This window comes from Oncorhynchus nerka, linkage group LG4 (assembly GCF_034236695.1).
Source record: "Oncorhynchus nerka isolate Pitt River linkage group LG4, Oner_Uvic_2.0, whole genome shotgun sequence".
Classification (NCBI taxonomy): domain Eukaryota; kingdom Metazoa; phylum Chordata; class Actinopteri; order Salmoniformes; family Salmonidae; genus Oncorhynchus; species Oncorhynchus nerka.
In genome coordinates this window covers 11,506,868-11,528,534 of record NC_088399.1, presented here as the reverse complement: position 1 = coordinate 11,528,534, position 21,667 = coordinate 11,506,868, and the positions used below count along the sequence as shown (strand labels likewise).

Here is a 21,667-nt window from a genome sequence, read left to right as displayed (position 1 = left end):
AATATTTTTTCAAAGCCATTTTAGCTGTCGTGCTAGCTGTTCAGCCTGAACAGATTTAAAAATGTATATATATTTTTTAAATCGCATAATGCAGATGTCAACTCCCTCAGAGGCACGTGCTGCTAGGCAACCCCCCCCCTCACACACACACGCACTTGCAGGGCTGGCCTGCCCCCTGCGTGGCTAGTGTTGTTAGGAAAACGTGACGTAGTGTTATTGGAATGTCCAGCAGTTGTTGGTAAGTAATGAATATGCTAGCAAAATATAATTTTTCAAAACCCAAGACTGAAATGCAGCTACTTTCCCACATTTAAAACTCAATTTAGGCTTCAAGTCAGTGGACGTGCTCTCGCCCCCCCAGAATGCCTTAATGCCAAGGTTTGACAATTGAGTGAGTAAAAAAGTTAAGTTTGCATGTACATTTACTTCCACCCCCACTCACCTGTAAGGCCTCCTGTTTGTTGTAGAACTCGCTGTCCTCTGGGGGCTTGATGAGATAGCAGTGGTTGCAGCACTTCTTCAGCTCCATCATGATGTTAAGGAAGCCAGACGTGCTACCTTTGGTACCTTTACTCAGGGCCTTGTAGTTCCTCGTCAAAATCCACCTGTTTGACCCAACACAGGCTTAGTAGTTACATTTTTTATTTTATTTTAAATACCCCAATACAGCGTGATTACTACCATTTGTAATGTATTTAATACAATTTGTATTCATTTCTGGATTAACTCGTTTGGAAAAGGAGCACTCCAAATGAACTTCCAACTCAGTCAGGATAAACAGGAAACCTGAAGTTACATCCTAGGTTAAGTTTATACCCACACTTAAATACCTAGACTATTTAATACTATGTTTGAGAAGTTAAATTTTCCTCTGTCCAGTTTAAAAGTGCAAATTAGTCCAAGATAAGGCTTCATTTCTGTCCGGGAAACAGCCCCTCTATGTTATGGAGCCATATAACTGTTTACAAGTATATTGAGGTGAGGTGGCTGACTGGTTTATTTAAATAAAAGGTGAAGTACATCTTTGATATCTTTGGGGAACATTGCACACTCCTGATGAAGCCCCGAAAGTCCCAGTGGAACTAAAAGGGGGTGTGTTGTCCACCCCCCAGCCAAGCTGCACTGGTTGATAACTGAAAGTTGCCAGTATAGGGGAGGGCTGGGGAGGCAGGTAGACTGCTCTACAACACCAATGACTAAAACACCTCCGACTGCACAGCCAGAAAGCTGCCGAGAGCCTCTGGGCTGAAGCTGCAGCACTCGGAGACGACAGCACCAGTACAGGACCACCTCCAGAGGTGGATCTAAGTGTTCAAATCTTCCTTAAATGTTATACCAGAGAGATTCCTTTGATGTAATTGATCAATATATTGTGTTAAATGAGGCCAACTGGGTCTAAGCTGTGGAACTGAATATCTGGAGATGTCCTTGATGTGCATAAACATTGACCTCGTCTGCTCCCATGTTAGTTTCTATTGGTTTCATGCTTCTGGTCATTTGCATTGCAGGATATGGCAGAGGGCAATGATGCAGAGAGTTGAGTTATGATGTTACTTGTAGTTCTGTTCAGAATGAGTATTATCTAGTGGAACGATAAACCAAAAATGACAGATGGCGGCGACGTCGCCTTCCTCTTACCCGTAAGCATTTTGCTTACGTCGATAACTTTGTGGTTTTTCTACACAACGTTCCTGTAGATTGTTCTAGAACCATTATTTGGTCAACAGTAATAGCCTGTACATCATGTTGATTCCTGCTATGAAAGTGTCCGCCTGTCCCCCCGTTTCGCTATCGGCAACCGACTTCCACTGTGCGCACGGAGGAGGGAGAGAGGCAAATCAGAAGCATATGACCATTCCCAAAAATTACGGGGAAAAATACAGTTTTCAAAGACGCTACTGTTGTAGTTACAGAGAGGAGAGTCACAGCTGGTTCCTCACCTTTAAATATTGAGTTCATGACAACTTTACAACCGGAGTAGGTGTGCCCAGGGAGCGCAGCGCTCCATTTGCAGTGAACAGGGCTACATCAAGTAACCTAGCCCTAGTGTAGGACATTAGCCTACATTTACTAATAGATTAATCAATTAGCCTACATGGCTATCTAGCAACAATATCACATTTAGAGTTAGCAATCCAGCTAAGTGTTTTGAGTTCCCACTTCCTCATGTGGTGAATAATATAGCCTGTAGGACAATGTGCACAAAGATGTCTGGAAATTCTCCTGGATATGTTAGATGAAATAGTTTTTAAAAAATCAGTCTACCATCCAAATTATGTTGTTTTACACAGAAGAAAAAATATGGTCTAGTGTAAAGTAAATTGTATGTTGTCATCGAACAAAATAGTTCCATTAGTTACAGTATGTATTTTGGTCCACATACCCAGCTCTAGCATCTCTCCCAAAAATTATATATTGTAATAGCAAAAAATATATATATTTGCCCAATTTGGAATTTTGTTCAAATCACAAACTCTAATATCCATCTTTTCTTACTTGTAGTACCGTTTCTGAATAAGTAGTAATTTAATTTACATTTTGATTCTCAATTTTACCCACACAATTTAACGAATATATTCAGATATTTGCTTAACTGTGCCCAACCCTAGTAGTATCTGTTCTGACTTATAGTACAGTTTCTGAATGAGTAGTATTTATCTGTTCTGACTTATAGTACAGTTTCTGAATGAGTAGTATTTATCTGTTCTTACTTGTAGTACTGTTTCTGAATGAGTAGTATTTATCTGTTCTTACTTGTAGTACTGTTTCTGAATGAGTAGTATTTGTCTGCTCTTACTTGTAGTACTGTTTCTGAATGAGTAGTATTCATCTGCTCTTACTTGTAGTACTGTTTCTGAATGAGTAGTATTTGTCTGCTCTTACTTGTAGTACTGTTTCTGAATGGCGCTCATCTCCACTCTGAGGATCTGCTCCACTTTAGCAGGAAGAGACTTCTCCACATCCTTCTTGACTCTACGCAGCAGGAAGGGCTCCAGCTCCTTGTGTAGACTGGTGTAGCCAGAGTCCCTACCCTTCCCATGTTCCTCCTCAAATATCTCCCACGAGTGGAACCTGAAAACACAGACATACACACAAACATGGGCAGAAGGCCAGACATCAGCAATACTCTGAGGACCAAAAGCTCCAGAACAAGGACAATGAAACAGAACATATTTCAACCAGCTTGGTACCTTGATTCCAAGTCACCCCATAATATTATAGAGGACACAGTTCTCTGATACACACAATTAACTTATATAGGACAGTTAGTCTTTACACGGAGGGTTGGGCCAGTAACCGAAAGGTCACTGGTTCGAATCACAGAGCCCAAAAGGTGCCAAATCTGTCAATGTGACCGTAAGTGCAAGGCACTTAATCCCAATTGCTCCAGGGCGCTGGACAGTGTTGCTTGGAAGGAGCCTACAGTGTTGCTTGGAAGGAGCCTACAGTGTTGCTTGGAGCAGATGGTGTTAAAACTGTAGCATAGCATACCAGTGTATTTTGCTAAGTGCAGTTTGCAGTTGAGTTTTGGCCACATGAAATAAAAATGCTGTGTTGTCGTTTTCCAGTAACGTTATACTATGCTATTATATACACGGTTCTGTTATGTAGAATACTGTGATCAGTGTGATATATTTTCAGACAGACATTCAGCTTTGATCTAACTCTACTAAACGAGCACCATCGGATATGCAGCCGTTAACTCATATAGGACAGCTAGTCTTCTCACACAAACACAATTAAATCAAAATAGGACAGTCAACACCCCCCCGCCCCGCCACATACACACCGGCTAGGTGACCTACTTTTCGGGCATGATGAAGTGCAGCAGGGACCAGAGCTCTTTGAGTGAGTTCTGCAGCGGCGTGCCGGTGATGAGCAGCCGGTGGTTGGACTTGAAGTCCATCATGGTCTTATAAAGGAGTGAGTCGTCGTTCTTCAGCCGGTGGGCCTCATCCACGCCGATGAAGGCCCATGGCACGTTCCCCAGGAATCCCTGCATAGTGGACACAAAGTGGCAGTTATACAATGTGGTGCCAATGGCTCACTGGGTTAGCACATGGTGATGGCCACACCAGGGTTGGGTCTTCGATGTTAATGTTGAAAAGTAAATCACTTGGGCAAAAGCTAAATGACTACAGTGCAGCAGGGTAGCCTAGTGGTTAGAGCGTTGGACTAGTAACCGGAAGGTTGCAAGTTCAAATCCCCGAGCTGACAAGGTACAAATCTGTCGTTCGGACCTTGAACAGGCAGTTAACCCACTGTTCCTAGGCCGTCATTGTAAATAAGAATTTGTTCTTAACTGACTTGCCTAGTTAAATAAAGGTTAAAAAAAATTAAAAGGGATACTTCATGATTTTGGCAAAGAAGCACTTGATCTACTGACCCAGAGTCAGATGAACTCATGGATACCAGTTTTGTCCTCTGTGTGCAGTTTAGCTCAGGTAAATCATTAATTGATTAATAACTTTTTTTGCTCTTCGAGAGAAAAATCTTTCAACTCAAAGATCTAAGAAACAAAGATCTAAGAAATCTTACCTTATCTTTTAGGAGAATTTCATATGTTGTTAGCAGGATGTTAAACTTGAGTCTCTTGTTCTGAACGTGCATCCATTCATGTGTTCTGATCTAAAAAGTAACAAAGGAAGAATTCATAATTAAATGCAGCCTCAACTCGAGAAAAGGGGTCTCAATTTTTAAATAGTAACTTCATAGTAAAACACTCCTCAAATATCAAGTACCATAAACCCTTATTATTTAACCTTTATTTTACTAATCAAGTCAGTTAATAACAACTTCTTATTTACAATGACGGCCCACCCCGGCCAAACCCTAAACCGGACAACGCTGGGCCAATTGTGTGCCGCCCTATGGGACCCCCAATCACGGCCGGTTGTGATACGGTTTAATTAATTAATTAAAGTGTCTTAGACCGCTGCACCACTCAGGAGCCCCTATGCAATATCAGCAGTTTGAAATACCCTCTCATCTGTTCTGAATCATGAATAATCTAAATGGAGAATATTATTGTATACCCCCCCATCATATCCATCACTGAGGCTGCAGCCTATCATATTGTTAGAAATGTATAATATTCTCAATAACACAAACTCCAATGCAAATCAGAGGCAAAAAATAGGTTTATTTGAGAAGGCCAAATCAATATGTTATGCTTGGGGAGGTAGATGTTCAGTCCCTCGTCCTCAGCCCCCCCCCCCGCGAACAAAGGAACAGGATGCTATTTATAACCCCGCCCCCCCCCCCACCATAGCCTGGGTTTGACCAATCAGAAGTCCGTGCAGTACAACTTACCCAATTGCCAAATAACAAGTATCCTGCCCCCAACTCAATGTACAGACCAATGAAAACGTGGCGCATGTTGCCCTGAGTTCAGGAGTGACATTCCATAGATTCTGAACATATGTTGAACTGAAACCTAACTCCTATTTTCAATTCGCTACTGCCCATTGGTACTCTAGTCCTCTTATCCTGTCCGTTGTGTATTTATCTTGAAAATATTCTTAGAATATCCATCACTACTGCTGTAGCCTACCATGTCATCCATCATATCCATATGTCATCCATCGTATCCATAACTACCATGTCATCCATCGTATCCATAACTACCATGCCATCCATCATATCCATAACTACCATTTCATCCATCGTACCCATAACTACCATGTCATCCATCGTACCCATAACTACCATGTCATCCATCGTACCCATAACTACCATGTCATCCATCATACCCATAACTACCATGTCATCCATCATATCCATAACTACCATGCCATCCATCGTACCCATAACTACCATGCCATCCATCGTACCCATAACTCGTACCCATAACTACCATGCCATCCATCATACCCATAACTACCATGTCATCCATCATACCCATAACTACCATGTCATCCATCATACCCATAACTACCATGTCATCCATCATATCCATAACTACCATGTCATCCATCATATCCATAACTACCATGCCATCCATCATATCCATAACTACCATGCCATCCATCATATCCATAACTACCATGTCATCCATCATATCCATAACTACCATGCCATCCATCATATCCATAACTACCATGCCATCCATCATACCCATAACTACCATTCCATCCATCATACCCATAACTACCATGTCATCCATCGTATCCATAACTACCATGTCATCCATCGTATCCATAACTACCATGTCATCCATCGTACCCATAACTACCATGCCATCCATAACTACCATTTCACCCATCGTACCCATAACTACCATGTCATCCATCACATCCATAACTACCATTTCACCCATCGTACCCATAACTACCATGCCATCCATCATACCCATAACTACCATGCCATCCATCATATCCATAACTACCATGTCATCCATCATACCCATAACTACCATGCCATCCATCATATCCATAACTACCATGCCATCCATCATATCCATAACTACCATGTCATCCATCATATCCATAACTACCATGCCATCCATCATATCCATAACTACCATGCCATCCATCATATCCATAACTACCATGCCATCCATCATATCCATAACTACCATGCCATCCATCATACCCATAACTACCATGCCATCCATCATACCCATAACTACCATTCCATCCATCATACCCATAACTACCATTCCATCCATCATACCCATAACTACCATGCCATCCATCATACCCATAACTACCATTCCATCCATCATACCCATAACTACCATGTCATCCATCGTACCCATAACTACCATGTCATCCATCGTACCCATAACTACCATGCCATCCATCGTATCCATAACTACCATGCCATCCATCGTATCCATAACTACCATGTCATCCATCGTATCCATAACTACCATGCCATCCATCGTATCCATAACTACCATGCCATCCATCGTATCCATAACTACCATGTCATCCATCGTACCCATAACTACCATGTCATCCATCACATCCATAACTACCATGCCATCCATAACTACCATGCCATCCATCGTATCCATAACTACCATGTCATCCATCGTATCCATAACTACCATGCCATCCATCGTATCCATAACTACCATGTCATCCATCGTACCCATAACTACCATGTCATCCATCACATCCATAACTACCATGCCATCCATAACTACCATGCCATCCATCGTATCCATAACTACCATGTCATCCATCGTATCCATAACTACCATGTCATCATCCATCTACATGCCAAGTCATCCATAACTACCATGCCATCCATCATATCCATAACTACCATGTCATCCATCGTACCCATAACTACCATAACCATACCATGTCATCCATCCATCGTATCCATAACTACCATGCCATCCATCCCATAACTACCATGCATCCATCCATAACTACCATGTCATCCATCACATCCATAACTACCATGCCATCCATAACTACCATGCCATCCATCATACCCATAACTACCATGCCATCCATCATACCCATAACTACCATGCCATCCATCATACCCATAACTACCATGCCATCCATCATACCCATAACTACCATGCCATCCATCATATCCATAACTACCATGCCATCCATCATATCCATAACTACAATGCCATCCATCATACCCATAACTACCATTCCATCCATCATACCCATAACTACCATGTCATCCATCACATCCATAACTACCATGCCATCCATAACTACCATGCCATCCATAACATCCATAACTACCATGTCATCCATCATATCCATAACTACCATGCCATCCATCATACCCATAACTACCATTCCATCCATCATACCCATAACTACCATGTCATCCATCATATCCATAACTACCATGCCATCCATCATATCCATAACTACCATGCCATCCATCATATCCATAACTACCATGCCATCCATCATATCCATAACTACAAAGTCATCCATCATATCCATAACTACAAAGTCATCAATCATATCCATAACTACCATTCCATCCATCATACCCATAACTACCATGTCATCCATCATATCCATCACTACGGCTGTAGCCTACCATGCCCCGGCTGCTAATGTCACCCAGGTAGACCACCACGTTCATGAGCGGGGCCCACAGTTGGATCTCTCTCTGCCAGGAGACGAGTGTGGACAGGGGCACCACCAGCAGGAACGGTCCGTACAGCTGGTGTTCATGGAACTGGTAGTTGAGGAAGGAGATGGTCTGGATGGTTTTTCCCAGGCCCATCTCATCTGCCAGGATGCAACTGTTCCCCCTGGGGAAAGAAGAGAGGATGGTGAGAAAAGTGTTAGGAGCACCGACAGGATGATGCAAACTATATATGATTGATATATATATATATATAGTGATATTTAATATGAATTACGGAACAACCAAATGCTGAGTTGAGCAAAAAATTGGAATACAACAACCATGGTGACAACAACGGAAGCTCAAGAAGACTATGACGTACTTGCACCATGAGTGAGCCATCCAGTTCAAGCTGTCTAACTGGTAGTCTCGGAGCTGCAGTCCTTCTCCACCGATATAGGACGGCTGTTTCTTCATGGGAATAAATCTTGGCCTCTGTTTCAACACCTGACGGGGGAGACAGGAGAGAGCGTGAGTTGAGTTTGAAGTTCAAAATTAAAATAAGTCATTGCAACGGAGTCCGCCAGTTCTCTGTCATTCCCCCAAAAAAAGGGATGACCGCTCTAAGTCAACTACTCAAACTACGGCCCGGTTCCTAAAACGATCCCAAGTCTCTACAACTGGGTCCTTGCCAGGTCCTCAGTTTTTAAAGGGAATGGATAGGAAACATTGCTAACTTCCCTTCTCCAATCCAATGTGTTACGTAAGGACAGACCACGAGGGGCTTTAAGTGGAGGAAATGGGTTACGTTAAATAAAAGACAAATAACCAGGAATTAGGCTAAAAGGAAATCGTACTCAAGAACAGACCAAAATATATATATATATATATATACACGAGATTGTGTCTTTTATTTACCTAGGAAAGTCCGTTAAGAACAACTTATTATCTCCTCTGTATGAAATTGTTTTCTTCTAAGTACAATTTATTTTGAGGCTTAGTTGTGGTCAATTTGCAGTGTAGAAATGATTATAGTTATGTTCCAGCCCCCGAACATCCGCTCCGACTGAATCTAGTCGCCTATACCTGGTCTAGGGGCAATATCACCCTACTCTTTACCTTGCAGTCTCTGGAGGGAATGGTCTTGGACTGGTTTCTGCGCATATAGTCATCTATGCTCTTCTGGTACTTTCTGGAGATGAGGGCTCCGTCCTCCCAGCTGCACTCGGAGTACGACAGGCCCTGCCACTTGCACAGGTAGTCCGGAAAACCGGCCGCCGACTTCTGATTTGAATGCCCTGGGTGACATTAAAACAGAATACACGTTAAAAGGGGGCAATTCCAGATCAAAACAAAAATGTTTAGGCAATACTTTAATAATGTTATTTATAGAACTATCACAAGACTGACTCTGCATAAAGTAGTGTAGTCTGCACTATACATCTCAATCCTATGTCCCAGCCCCAAACCATAAACATTGGAAGGAACGCCTCGGCAGTAGGACATCTCACCAATTATCCTCTCCACCAGCTGATATTGTGAGTGTAAGTCGTCCATGAGTTCCTGTTGACAGTTGAAGTATTCCACATCCTCTGGTGAAGAACATTTTATCCTGGAGAAGGAAAACATAGTGAAAAAACCTGGAACTCAAAAACACCTCACCAACCAATAGCCACGGCCACATTACAATTGAAATGTACACATCTGTTTTGTAATATTTTTTAAATTATTGATAGTTTATCTTTTTGACTGATTGACAAACTAATTTCCCCTCACGGATTAATTATCTTACCATTTCTTCTTGTCCGATTCCTTCTTCTTGAAGTTGTCTAGTTTCTTCATGCCCTTGACGTTCTGCAGCTTCAGCGTCTCCTCCGTCTCCCAGGTGTTGTGGATATGGGACCAGCCTTTCCACTTGAACAGGTACTGCTGCTCACCCGCCTCCTTGTTGGGGTTGAAGTTGGCGTTGGGGTCTCCGTCAGCCTCCACTGCGTACACTGTGGTGGTGCCTCCAGTCGCTGTGGGGGGGAAAATAACAACCAGTGTTTAGTATGGAAATAATAATCATTTATTAAAAATCTCAAACCGAAAAACTAACTAACAAACAAGTAAGCAATATATCATGCCAGGTCAGGTCAACTAAAAGAGACGATGTCTTTGAAAGCTGCATCCTCTGCAGGTGGAGAGGGTTAGTTCATGGTGTCAGCGTAGGGAGCAGGTCAGAGGATAGTAAATTACTCTGATGATCTGGCACAGTGCAAGTCTGGGTACCAGCCTGAGTCTTATAGTCACTGGACTTCTCTTCCACTCTGATGCACCCACTTGAGGGATGCCTCAGCAGCTCTGAGCGCCAGAAAGCTCACCACAAAAAGCTCAGAGTAGTAGCCAGTCATCCTCACTACGAGCACTCTGCCTCACCACTTTCTCCCGTTCCTCTCACGCTACAAGCAAACAGGTGAAATTAAAAAAGCAGGTACTCTGAGGTACTCTGTCCAGATGCATTTTCTAAACAAAAACATGTTCTACCTAGCCAGCCAAGACAAAGAGTTGACCGGTTAGTCAATCTGCAAATCCATGGCTTAAAAACACCAGATACATGCAACAAAAACAAAAAAAAGATACAAAACAATGAAAATAACACTAATTAACTAAATATGTAAAAACGTACAGGACCTCAGTCTAGGTTGCTACCAGGGCGTCATGGCAACTATCAACTTAGTTGAATGGGTACACTGACTCTTCTGGTTTTTCCCCTTTACCTCCTCTCCTCCCTATCCGCGTCTCCATCACACGCTCCAGGGTCTCAAACTCATCCTCGTCCGGCGGAGGCACATCCTCCCCGCACACCTCCACCAGGTCGTCAGAGTCAGTCTTCTGCTCCTCATCCTCCTTGTAGCTGACGTTCTGCGTGGCCTGGCGCCTGGGCCCCTGGTTCGACGACGACTTCTTGCCGTCGTAGTCGTCGTCCGAGGATGAGCCCGCAGAGGGCTTTTTCCTCTGCACATTGCTCTTCTTCCCGTTTCTGGCGTTGGCCCTGAAGGGAGAGAGAGCAGACAGACACGTTACGGTGAGTTCTGGACAACTGCTTTGAGAACAGGAGAGTTGCAAAGTACCAGACAGTGGTGCTGCAACATATGGACCCAACATATGAGCAGAAATGTCATTCTCTTGAGAGTTCTAGTCCATGACTGAAAGGGTGTTTCCTCTCCTTGACCCTTAAAGGTAATTTGATCTTCAAATCAAATTATATTTATCACATACACAGATTACAGCAGGTGTAAAAGGTGCAGTGAACTGCTTACGTGCTAGCTGCCTCAACAATACAGCACATCTTTATAGCAAGAGTGCATTGACCGTCATTTGATGAATTGTGGTGGCTGAGCATCCATTCTAAAAGGATTGGTTTGGATCCAGAAACTGTTACCATGCTGATACTGGGGCTAAAATCAAACTGATCTATGGGATCAATGGACCTAATAGGTATAAACTTTGGAAATGAACTATTTCCACAGTGAAAGGGCAAAAATTAGGAGTCTCGATGAAATAAATAGTAATCTGTTGGCATACAACAGCTTTCGAGGGAGGAAAAAAAAACTCTTACTTGGTTGGAAGCTTCCTGCTTTTGACTTTGTGACTGGGCTCGTAATCATCCGACTCTTCACTGTGCTCCTGTTCCTGTGCTGACGAGTCAGAACCGGAACCACTTCCAGAACCCGATCCAGACCCGGAGGACGATCCAGAACCCGATCTAGAGGGAGCATTATACCAACAGTATAGCCCACAGTATAGCCCACAGTAAGTGTGTTTGATATTACTGCTGAACGGTGTCAGGGAGTACAACTCACTTTCTTCTCTTTCCACTCGAGTCGTCATCTGAATCATCACTGCTCGACGAATCCTAAAAAACATCAAATGGAAAACAGATTAGAAAAGGAGTCCCAAATAACATTTTCTAGCCTACCTGGGTGTAATGTTGTGAGTTATAACATATATCACCAAATCAATTAATGACAGAACTACCACCAAACACCAGGCTATAAATCTGAGTGAAATGTTATTCAAATTTTAAAGATTAAAAATCTCCCCTCTTCACTGAATTTGAGCATTAGAACATACTTTGAATAACGATGGAATTAGAATGAATAATAACGCCACCCACCGATCCACTGTTTGAAGAGCTCTGTTGTTGTTGCTGCTGGAGTTGCTGTTTCCTGAGCATAGCTGACCTTTGAACTGCTAGGATACTGGGGTTGGACTTCCAGAACTGAGATAAAGATAGGAGCGTCAGCTACAAGTCAAGTACAGTTCCCCCGTGGACAACACAGTTCTTGTTCAACAGAAATACAAAATGGGGCTGTTGACTCAGGGTCGTATGTATCAATGGTCTGATTTAGGTTCAATGTAGCCTTTTAGATTGCAATGAATAATGTGACATGGTAAGGAGAGACTTGATACTGAATCAGCTCTTTTACTCTGAGATGCTTGACACATACAGCCCCAGAACTCATATCTTTTGATTAGATCTCTTATCTTGTTTGAACTATACAACCTCTACTCTTTCACTTCAACCTGACAAGATCATGTTGTGCTAACCACAGTGAATCAATCTCAAAATTACATTTCACGTAGTTTTAGCTGAATGTCGGTGTTCCTACCTCGGCTCCGTCGATCTTGGCTTTGTTTTCTGGTTCGTTCTTCTCCTTGGATTTCCCAGAGTCGGAATCGGACTGGCTGCCGGAGTCTGAGCCGCTTCCTGAGCCGCTTCCTGAGCTGCTACTGGAACTGGAACTAGAGCTGGAGCCCGATCCAGAGCCCGACCCGGACTCATCGTCCGAGTTGCTGCAAGCAAACAAATGATTTCTTAGACTAAGATCAACACAATAACCTATACTTGTAGTGGACTGAAATAGGTGTCTGGACTCTGTAGTCATTTTGGGTGCCGGTACCATTTACATTTAGGTGCCAGAACTCGGCAATGTTTTTTACATTTTTTTAATGTGCGCCTTCTAAGAGGTGCTCGTACTTAAGCAGTAGAAAAATCTAGGTGTGTTCCTGCCCAAGTCTAGGACTGATAACTAAACACACAGAACTCTTAGGAAATCCTAGAGCCATGTCTAAAAAGGTTTCATTTTAGATGAGTCAGTTGTGAGCACACATTCCCCCCTGCGTGCGAATGTGCATATCTCACTCTGCCTCAAAACAACAACAGAAAGCATATGTGGTGCTCCAGCTCTTCAAACAACATGGCTAAACTTGAGTATGGAGGCCGTTGGTAAGGACTAGGTACAAGCTAAATAACATGTTAATGGATCACCACAACATATCTGTACTATCTACATGAACATGTAAATAAATCACTATGCCATATTTTGGTAAACATAAACAATACTGTGCTGAACAAAAATATAAATGCAACAATTTCAAAGATTTCACTGAGTTACAGTTCAAATAAGAAAATCAGTCAATTGAAATAAATGAATTTGCCATTAATCTATGGATTTCACATGACTGGGAATACGGATATGCATCTGTTGGTCAGATATGTATAAAAATAAATATATATATATATTTATTTTATTAAAAAGGGTAGGGGAGTGGATCAGAAAACCAGTCAGTATCTGATATGACCACCATTTGCCCCATGAAGCGCGACACATCTCCTTCACATAGAGTTGATCAGGCTGTTGATTGTGAACTGTGGAATGTTGCCCCACTCCTCTTCAATGACCGTGTGAAGTCAAATCCAATTTTATTGGTCACATACACGTGTTTAGCAGATGTTATTGCGGGTGTAGAGAAATGCGTGTTTCTAACTCCGACAGTGCAGCATTATCCAACCTTTTGGCCCAGTGTTGTCCGGGTTTGGCCAGGGCAGGCAGTCACTGTAAATACGAATTTGTTCTTAACTGACTTTCCAAGTTAATTTAAGGTTCAATTGAAAAGAAATAGACTAACAATTTCACAACATATACCCAATACACACAAATCTAAGTAAAGGAATGTAATTAATAATATATAAATATATGGATGAGCAATGTCAGAGTGGCAGACTAAGATACAGTAGAATAGTATAAAAACAGTATATACATAAGAAATGAGTAAAGCAAGATATGTAAACATTATTAAAGTGGCTAGTGTTCCATTATTAAAGTGGCCAGTGATTTCAAGACAATGTACACAGGCAACATCCTCTAATGTGCTAGCGATGGCTAAGTAACAGTCTAGGGGTCAACCGAATATGATTTTTCAACACCAATACCAAATATTGGAGGACCAAAAAAAGCTAAAAACCTATTTTTTTTTTTTTAAATATATATTTTTTATATGTATAAATATGTAATATTTAAATAATGCAAACACACAGTGTTGGAGAAGAAAGTAAAAGTGCAATATGTGCCATGTAAAAAAAGCTACCGTTTAAGTTCCTTGCTCAGAACATGAGAACATAAAAGCTGGTGGTTCCTTTTAAACATGAGTCTTCAATATTCCCAGTTAAGAAGTTTTAGGTTGTAGTTATCATAGGACTATTTAATATACCTTTGACTATTGGATGTTCTTATAGACTCTATAGTATTGCCAAGCCTAATCTCGGGAGTCGATAGGCTTGAAATCATAAACAGATCTGTGCTTCAAGCATTGCGAAGTGCTGCTGGCAAACGCAGGAAAGTGCTGTTTGAATGAATGCTTTACGAGTCTGCTGCTGTCTACCTCCGTTCAGTCAGACTGCTCTATCAAATCATACTTAATTAGAATATAATAAACACACAGAAATACAAGCCGTAGTTAATTAATATGGTCAAATCCGGAAACGATCATTTCGAAAACAACACGTTTATTCTTTCAGGGAAATATGGAACCGTTCCATATTTTATTGAATGGGTGGCAACCCTAAGTCTAAATATTGCTGTTACATTGCACAACCTTCAAAGTTATGTCATAATTATGTAAAATTCTGGCAACTTAATTATGGTCTTTGTTAGGAAGAAATGATCTTCACACAGTTCACAAGCCAGGCAGCCCAAACTGCTGCATGACTCTGCTTGCACTGAACGCAAGAGATGCAACACAATTTCCTAAGTTAATATTGCCTGCTAACATGCATTTCTTTTAACTAAATATACAAGTTAAAACATATATATACTTGTGTGTTGATTTAAAGAAAGGCATTGATGTTCATGGTTAGGTACATTGGTGCAACGATTGTGCTTTTCCCCCCGAATTAGCTTTTGTTAAATCATCACCCGTTTGGCGAAGTAGGCTGTGATTCGATGATAAATTAACAAGCACCGCAATGATTATATGCAACGCAGGACAAGCTAGTTCACCTAGTAATATCAACCAAGTGTAGTTAACTAGTGATTATGTTAAGATTGATAGTTTTTTTATGAGATAAGTTTAATGCTAGCTAGCAACTTACCGTGGCTCCTTGCTGCACTCACGTAACAGGTGATCAGCCTGCACGCGGTCTCCTTGTGGATTGCAACGTAATCGGCCTCCAAAAATGCCGATTACCGATTGTTATGAAAACTTGAAATCGGCCATGCCAATTAAATCAGTCGACCGCTATAGCAGTCTGATGGCCTTGAGATGGATGTTTTCAGTCCCAGCTTTGATGCACCTGTACTGAGCATGCCTTCTGGATGATAGCAGGGTGAACAGGTAGTGGCTCAGGTGATTGATGTCCTTGATGATCTTTTTGGCCTTCCTGTAACATCGGTGTCCTGTAGGTGTCCTGGAGGACAGGTAGTATGCCCCTGGTGATGCGTTGGACAGACCGCACCACCCTCTGGAAAGCCCTGCGGTTGCAGGCGGTGCAGTTGTCGTACCAGTCAGTGATATAGCCCGACAGGATGCTCTCAATTGTGCACCTGTAAAAGTTTGTGGGGGTTTTAGGTGCCAAGACAAATTTCTTCAGCGTCCGGAGGTTGAACAGGCACTATTGCGCCTTCACCACACTGTCTGTGTGGGTGGACTATTTCAGTTTGTCAGTGATGTGTATGCCGAGGAACTTAAAACTTTCCACCTTCTCCACTGCAGTCCCGTCGATGTGGATAGTGGGGTGTTCCCTCTGCTGTTTCCTGAAGTCCACAATCATCTCCTTTGTTTTGACGATGTTGAGTGAGAGGTTATTTTCCTGGCACCACTCTAAGAGCCCTTACCTCCACCCTGTAGGCGGTCTTGTCATTGTTGGTAATCAAGCCTACTACTGTTGTGTCGTCTGCAAACTTGATGATTGAGTTGGTGGCGTTCTTGGTCACGCAGTCATGGGTGAACAGGGAGTAGAGGGGGCTGAGCACACACCCTTGTTGGACCCACGTGTTGAGGATCAGCGAAGTGTAGGTGTTGTTTTCTACCTTCAGCACCTAGGGGCGGCTGTCAGGAAGTTCAGGACCAAGTTTCACAGGGCGGGGTTCAGACCCAGGGCCTCGAGCTTAATGTTGAGCTCTGAGTTTAATGCTGAGCTATAGTCAATGAACAGCATTCTTACACAGGTATTCCTCTTCTCCAGATGGGATAGGGCAGTGTGATGGTGATTGCATTGTCCGTGGACCTATTGGCGCAGCAAGCAAATTGAAGTGGGTCTAGGGTGACAGACAAGGGTAGAGGTGATATATGATCCTTGAGTAGTCTCTCAAAGCACTTCATGACGACAGAAGTGAGTGCTACAGGGCGATAGTCATTTAGTTCAGTTCCCTTTGCTTTCTTGGGTAAAGGAACAATGGTGGCCATCTTGAAGCATGTGGGGACAGCTGAATGGGATAGGGTGAGATTGAATATGTCCGTAAACACACCCGCCAGCTAGTCTGTGCATGCTAAGGATGAGGCTTGGGATGCTGTCTTGGCCGGCAGCCTTGCGAGGGTTAACGTGCTTAAAATGTCTTACTCACGTTGGCCATGGAGGAGGAGAGGCCACAGTCCTTGATACCAGGCCGCGTCGGTGGCACTGTGTTATCCTCAAAGCGGGCGAAGGTGTTTAGCTTGTCCGGAAGCAAGACGGTGTCCGCGTCATGGCTGGTTTTCCTTTTGTAGTCCGTGATTATCTGTTGACCCTGCCACATATGTCTCGTGTCCGATCCGTTGAATTGCGACTACACTTTGCCTGTTTGATTGCCTTGCGGAGGGAATAACTACACTGTTTGTATTCTGCCATATTCCCAGTCACCTTGCCATGATTAAATGCGGTGGATATTGGCGGAACTGGAACACGCGGTCATACACGTTGATCCAGAGCATCCCATGTCTGGTGAGTATGAAGACCATGGAAGAACTGGGACATTTTCAGCTTCCAGGAATTCTGTACAGATCCTTGCGACATTGGGCTGTGCATTATCATGCTGAAACATGGGGTGACTGCATCAGATGAATGGCACGACAATGAGCCTCAGGATCTCGTCACGGTATATTAGTGCATTCAAATTGACATCAATAAAATGCAATTGTGTTTGAAGCTTATGCCATACCAGATCCCCATCATAGGGCACTGTTCACAACATTGACATCAGCAAACAGCTCGCCCATACGGCACCATACACATGGTGTGGGGTTGTGAGGTCGATTGGACGTACTGCCAAATTCTTTAAAACATTGGAGGCGACTTATGGTAGAAAAATTAACGTTAAAATGATCTGGCAACAGCTCTGGTGGACATTCTTGCAGTAACCATGCAAATTGCACGCTCCCTCAAAACTTGAGACATCTGCAGCATTGTGTTGTAGCAAAACGGCTCATTTTAGAATGGCCTCGTCCCCAGCACAAGGTGCACCTGTGTAATGATCAAGGTGTTTAAATAGCTTCTTGATATGCCACGCCTGTCAGGTGGATGGATAACCTTGTCAACGGAGAAAGTCTCACTAACAGGGATGTAACTCATTTGTGCACAACAATTGAGAGAAATAATATTTCTGAGCGGATGGAACATTCCTGGGACCTTTTTTTTCAGCTCATGAAAAATGAGACCAACACTTTACATGTTGCGTTTATTTTTGTTTAGTAGTGTATATAAATCCTATCAAATATTTCTTCATTACTTTGGCTTTAGGGACTGCGTCGTGCAGTAAAACTCAATAAACATCCGGGTGTGAGATGTCACAACAAAACAGAAAAACATTCATTAGAAGACAGTGGTAGCCAATGGATTGACACTGACGATGTGAAACAAGAAAAGCATGACAACTCAAAGAGCTATGTCATAAGGAAGCATATTGTTTTACGTCACACACACACAAACTGTTTGCTGTTGTATTTGTGCTTTTGCCAATGTCTTATCTGTGTTATCCGATTTCTCTTGCATTGTTTTTAACCCATTAAAAATGACAAACAACACAACTATGGTTTGCCAACTTCCAGGTACCACACAGAGGTCTCATTTTATGTTCATTTCAACAAGGATACGAAACCACTTGCTTATTCACTTGGAGCATCCAGTAGAGTGATTGTTTTGTCGCTAACTTGTCAGCAACATATCGGCTAGTCCACACACACAACTTTGCATCCAGTATATATACAGAACAAAAATATAAAACGCAACATGTAGTGTTGCTCCCATGTTTCGTGAGCTGAAATAAAAATATCCTATGCCCTCCCAGGCCCACCCCTGGCTGCGCCTGTGCCCAGTCATGCGAAATCCATAGAATGGAACCTAATTTCTTGATTTCCTTATTTGAACTGTAACTCAGTAAAATCTTTGAAATTGTTGTGTTATAATATATATATATATAATAAAAGCGCAAACACATAATCATCAGTTGGCAAGCTCCAATGTAAAAGTTTGTCCTCAATGAAGATCAAACAAGGGATGTTCTCTATTCTCTATGAACCAAACAGAAGCAAGCGGGCTGAAATGGGACTGGGACTCGGATCTACCTGAACGTGTCCAATAAGAAACTTTTGTTTCCATTGCAAATGGTTTAGCTATGGTTTGCACTAATGAATACACCCTGGACCAGTTGGTGGTCACATCACTGTCATATTCCCCAAACAGATGGAGACACATTACCTTGACTCTCCACTGCTGTTGCTCACACCCTCGTCTTCACTTCTTCCAGCCATCTCTTAGAGTCCCAGATATATGAGCTTCTGAGAAAATGTTATAATCCAAGCTGCCCTGGTTGCTGCCCTGGTTTACGTGTTGTATGCAGTTCACCTGTAAAATCAAAAGCCACAAAAATAAAATACCATTTTGAAGTATGTACATTGAGTGTACACAACGTGACTGTTCTAGATTCATAACCTTGTACAAACTGAGAAACAAGTAATTTGCTAAACAAACCCATTCAATGTTTTATCCTTAAATTAATATAAACGTTACTTGATTATGGTTTGACTGCTTCCTAGTGACTGTTTGCCCTGCACTGCTTCCCATGTAAGATAGCTACAAGAAAACAGTATTCTATAAACCCGGTGTGTTGTTTATAGCCATCTAGCTATTCTAAACTTGTTTAGCCTTACATGACGTTAGCTAGTTAGTAGCTAGCTACATTGAACTATAGAGCAAATTAGCTAACACATCAAGCCTGCTGGTTTGTTTTCATCCCTGTCACATTAGCTAGCTTCCTACGTCTGAATGCAAACGATAGCGGTAAGTTACCAAGCCAGCGCTTTTCCGACCGCACAGGCCTGTTGTGAGGCCTGCACAGCATGTGAGTTTCGCGCACTGTCCTGGACAATGCGCCGCACTCCAGATCTCTTTCGCAGGAGGCCCGAAGCAAGATAGTACCACGCCTACAGTATTCTTCTCTCGCATACATCGAAAAACAGAGTTGCGCAGCAAGCCAGTAAACTAGCAATGGCAAACCAAGCTCTGGCTGTGTGCAGAAGACAGATTTATTTCTGAGATGTTTAGCATTAAGCGCATCATTTCAGCTGCTAGCTTTTGGCGGAATTACACTGATGCTAACTGCCCAGCTATAAACTAATATATAGCAATCCGTCTATGAGCGTACTACATTTACATCCATATTTTTTCCCCTCTAGCTCTGAAAAGTTGTTTGCTAACCTAGCTAGTTGCTAGCTGATGTTCTAGCTAAACAGTAAACTGAACTCAAGACCACTAACTAGCTAGCACACTGGCCTTGAAAGAGGAAAAAGCAACTAACCTTAAGCCACGTGAAACAATATTTAGCTAACAATAGTAAGTTATGGACGTTTAACAAAATATTTTCCACTTGTGGCAATTATTTACCCAGTTATCCTTTATTTTTTTCATATGTGGACATCTGAATGACCTAGTTAGCTTACTAGCTAGCTTAACAGTCACATTTTAGCAAACAAACTAGCTAGGTACTGTAGCTTAGCTGACAAGCTAGCTAATCTAACAAACCAGGTCATGGGGAAAGTGTTAGGTAGGTTTTTTACATAAAACTTGTAGCCAATTGTGATTGTACCATTGTTTCTAACAGTGCTCTAATCAATATATGCAAATTCCCATGACCTCAAACACATTCACATACTCATCACGTTTTATAATCACCCTTTTCCCGCACTCCCAAGCTAGCTCCCTCGTTGCTAATAGCTAACAAGAGTGTTTATCAGGTCGCTTACTTCCCAAAAAATCTAGCTAGGTGACAGGCTCCTTGCTTACTATGGAGTTATTTAACTAAACTAAGCAATAACACCATATAAATGCCTAAAAAAAAAAAAATCGGGGTTTGTTTAGTATTTTAGGCTACCTTGAAGCTACGGCGAACTGCCAGTCTGATTCTGCCGTCCGACTTCAGTGGTCCTTTTTTCTTATTTTCTTTGGCTAGCGAACTAGCAGCTAAAGACAGCTAGCTAGCTCCCGGGCCGGGGTGAGCAGCCCCAACGGATCTTACTAGAATTCGAGCCAAGTTTCTTGATTTCTTCCTCCAGAAGTGTAAAAATATGTTTCACTTTTAATTTTCCGTTTTGAATTCGAAACAATATATGATTTAATTGACAGCGATTGTAGATAACATTTCAGCTGCGGGTCCTACTACAGCCGGTCTCCGCCATGACGCCGTCGAGTTCACTCTGTAACATTAGCGATGTTGAGTGTGGAAACCCCGGGTAGTGACGTAACGACGATGTTTTTTGCAGTCTCTTACAACTGCAAACTACAACAGACGAAAGGTGATGGTAGTCGTCGACCTATTATGTGAAATATAGTTGAAATTATAAAACAGAGGTAGCTAGTAGTCCACGTGAGAATTAAATAGCATTGGGTTGAGTGCTGGTTATTTTGACACCCTTCACTGCAATGCTTGCTGCAACCAAGCATTAACCTGCTTCAAATAATTGAATCCCAATTTATCTATTTGGACAAATACTTAAAATTACCGTCTACATCTCTTATAATGGTCCTCATCACCACATTTTTTATGTAGATGATGTAACTGTTTCTAGAACTCCCTCTGCCAGAGGATAAATATATTATTTGGTAAATCAAGCCTCCTGAATCTCAATAAAAATGACAAATGCAAACTAACAATTTAACAGCAAAAAGTAAAATTTTCTACATATTGAATGGTTATGGAATTGAAAAGAGTGCCGATTTCAACAGGTTATGGTCAGGGATATCTAGCAGAGTAACATGAGATAGGTGGTAAAAATTTAACTGTGGTGGTTATTAGGGGGGGGGGGGGGG

The 21,667-nt window shown here is 42.2% G+C and overlaps 1 protein-coding gene and 1 non-coding gene across 2 annotated transcripts in view; both read right to left on the bottom strand.

Moving 5' to 3' along the window:
- Positions 1-21,065, bottom strand: part of chd1 (chromodomain helicase DNA binding protein 1) — a 39,747-nt gene extending 18,682 nt beyond the window's left edge. Inside the window, exons 1-16 of the mRNA XM_029646591.2 lie at positions 20,733-21,065; positions 19,061-19,207; positions 12,720-12,903; positions 12,224-12,328; positions 11,910-11,962; positions 11,666-11,812; positions 10,824-11,098; positions 9,857-10,082; positions 9,576-9,676; positions 9,184-9,362; positions 8,447-8,571; positions 8,032-8,248; positions 4,540-4,629; positions 3,807-3,997; positions 2,884-3,072; positions 443-605 (exon numbers count right to left, since the gene is read on the bottom strand). Coding sequence (XP_029502451.2) covers positions 443-605; positions 2,884-3,072; positions 3,807-3,997; positions 4,540-4,629; positions 8,032-8,248; positions 8,447-8,571; positions 9,184-9,362; positions 9,576-9,676; positions 9,857-10,082; positions 10,824-11,098; positions 11,666-11,812; positions 11,910-11,962; positions 12,224-12,328; positions 12,720-12,903; positions 19,061-19,113 — 2,298 coding nt within the window. The 5' untranslated portion in view covers positions 19,114-19,207; positions 20,733-21,065. The remainder of the gene's footprint in view (positions 1-442; positions 606-2,883; positions 3,073-3,806; positions 3,998-4,539; positions 4,630-8,031; positions 8,249-8,446; positions 8,572-9,183; positions 9,363-9,575; positions 9,677-9,856; positions 10,083-10,823; positions 11,099-11,665; positions 11,813-11,909; positions 11,963-12,223; positions 12,329-12,719; positions 12,904-19,060; positions 19,208-20,732) is intronic.
- LOC115129102 (small nucleolar RNA SNORA53) lies at positions 1,097-1,315 on the bottom strand. The gene has a single exon (XR_003863624.2). It is a non-coding gene; the product is annotated as a small nucleolar RNA SNORA53 (small nucleolar RNA).
- Positions 21,066-21,667: the final 602 nt, after the last annotated feature.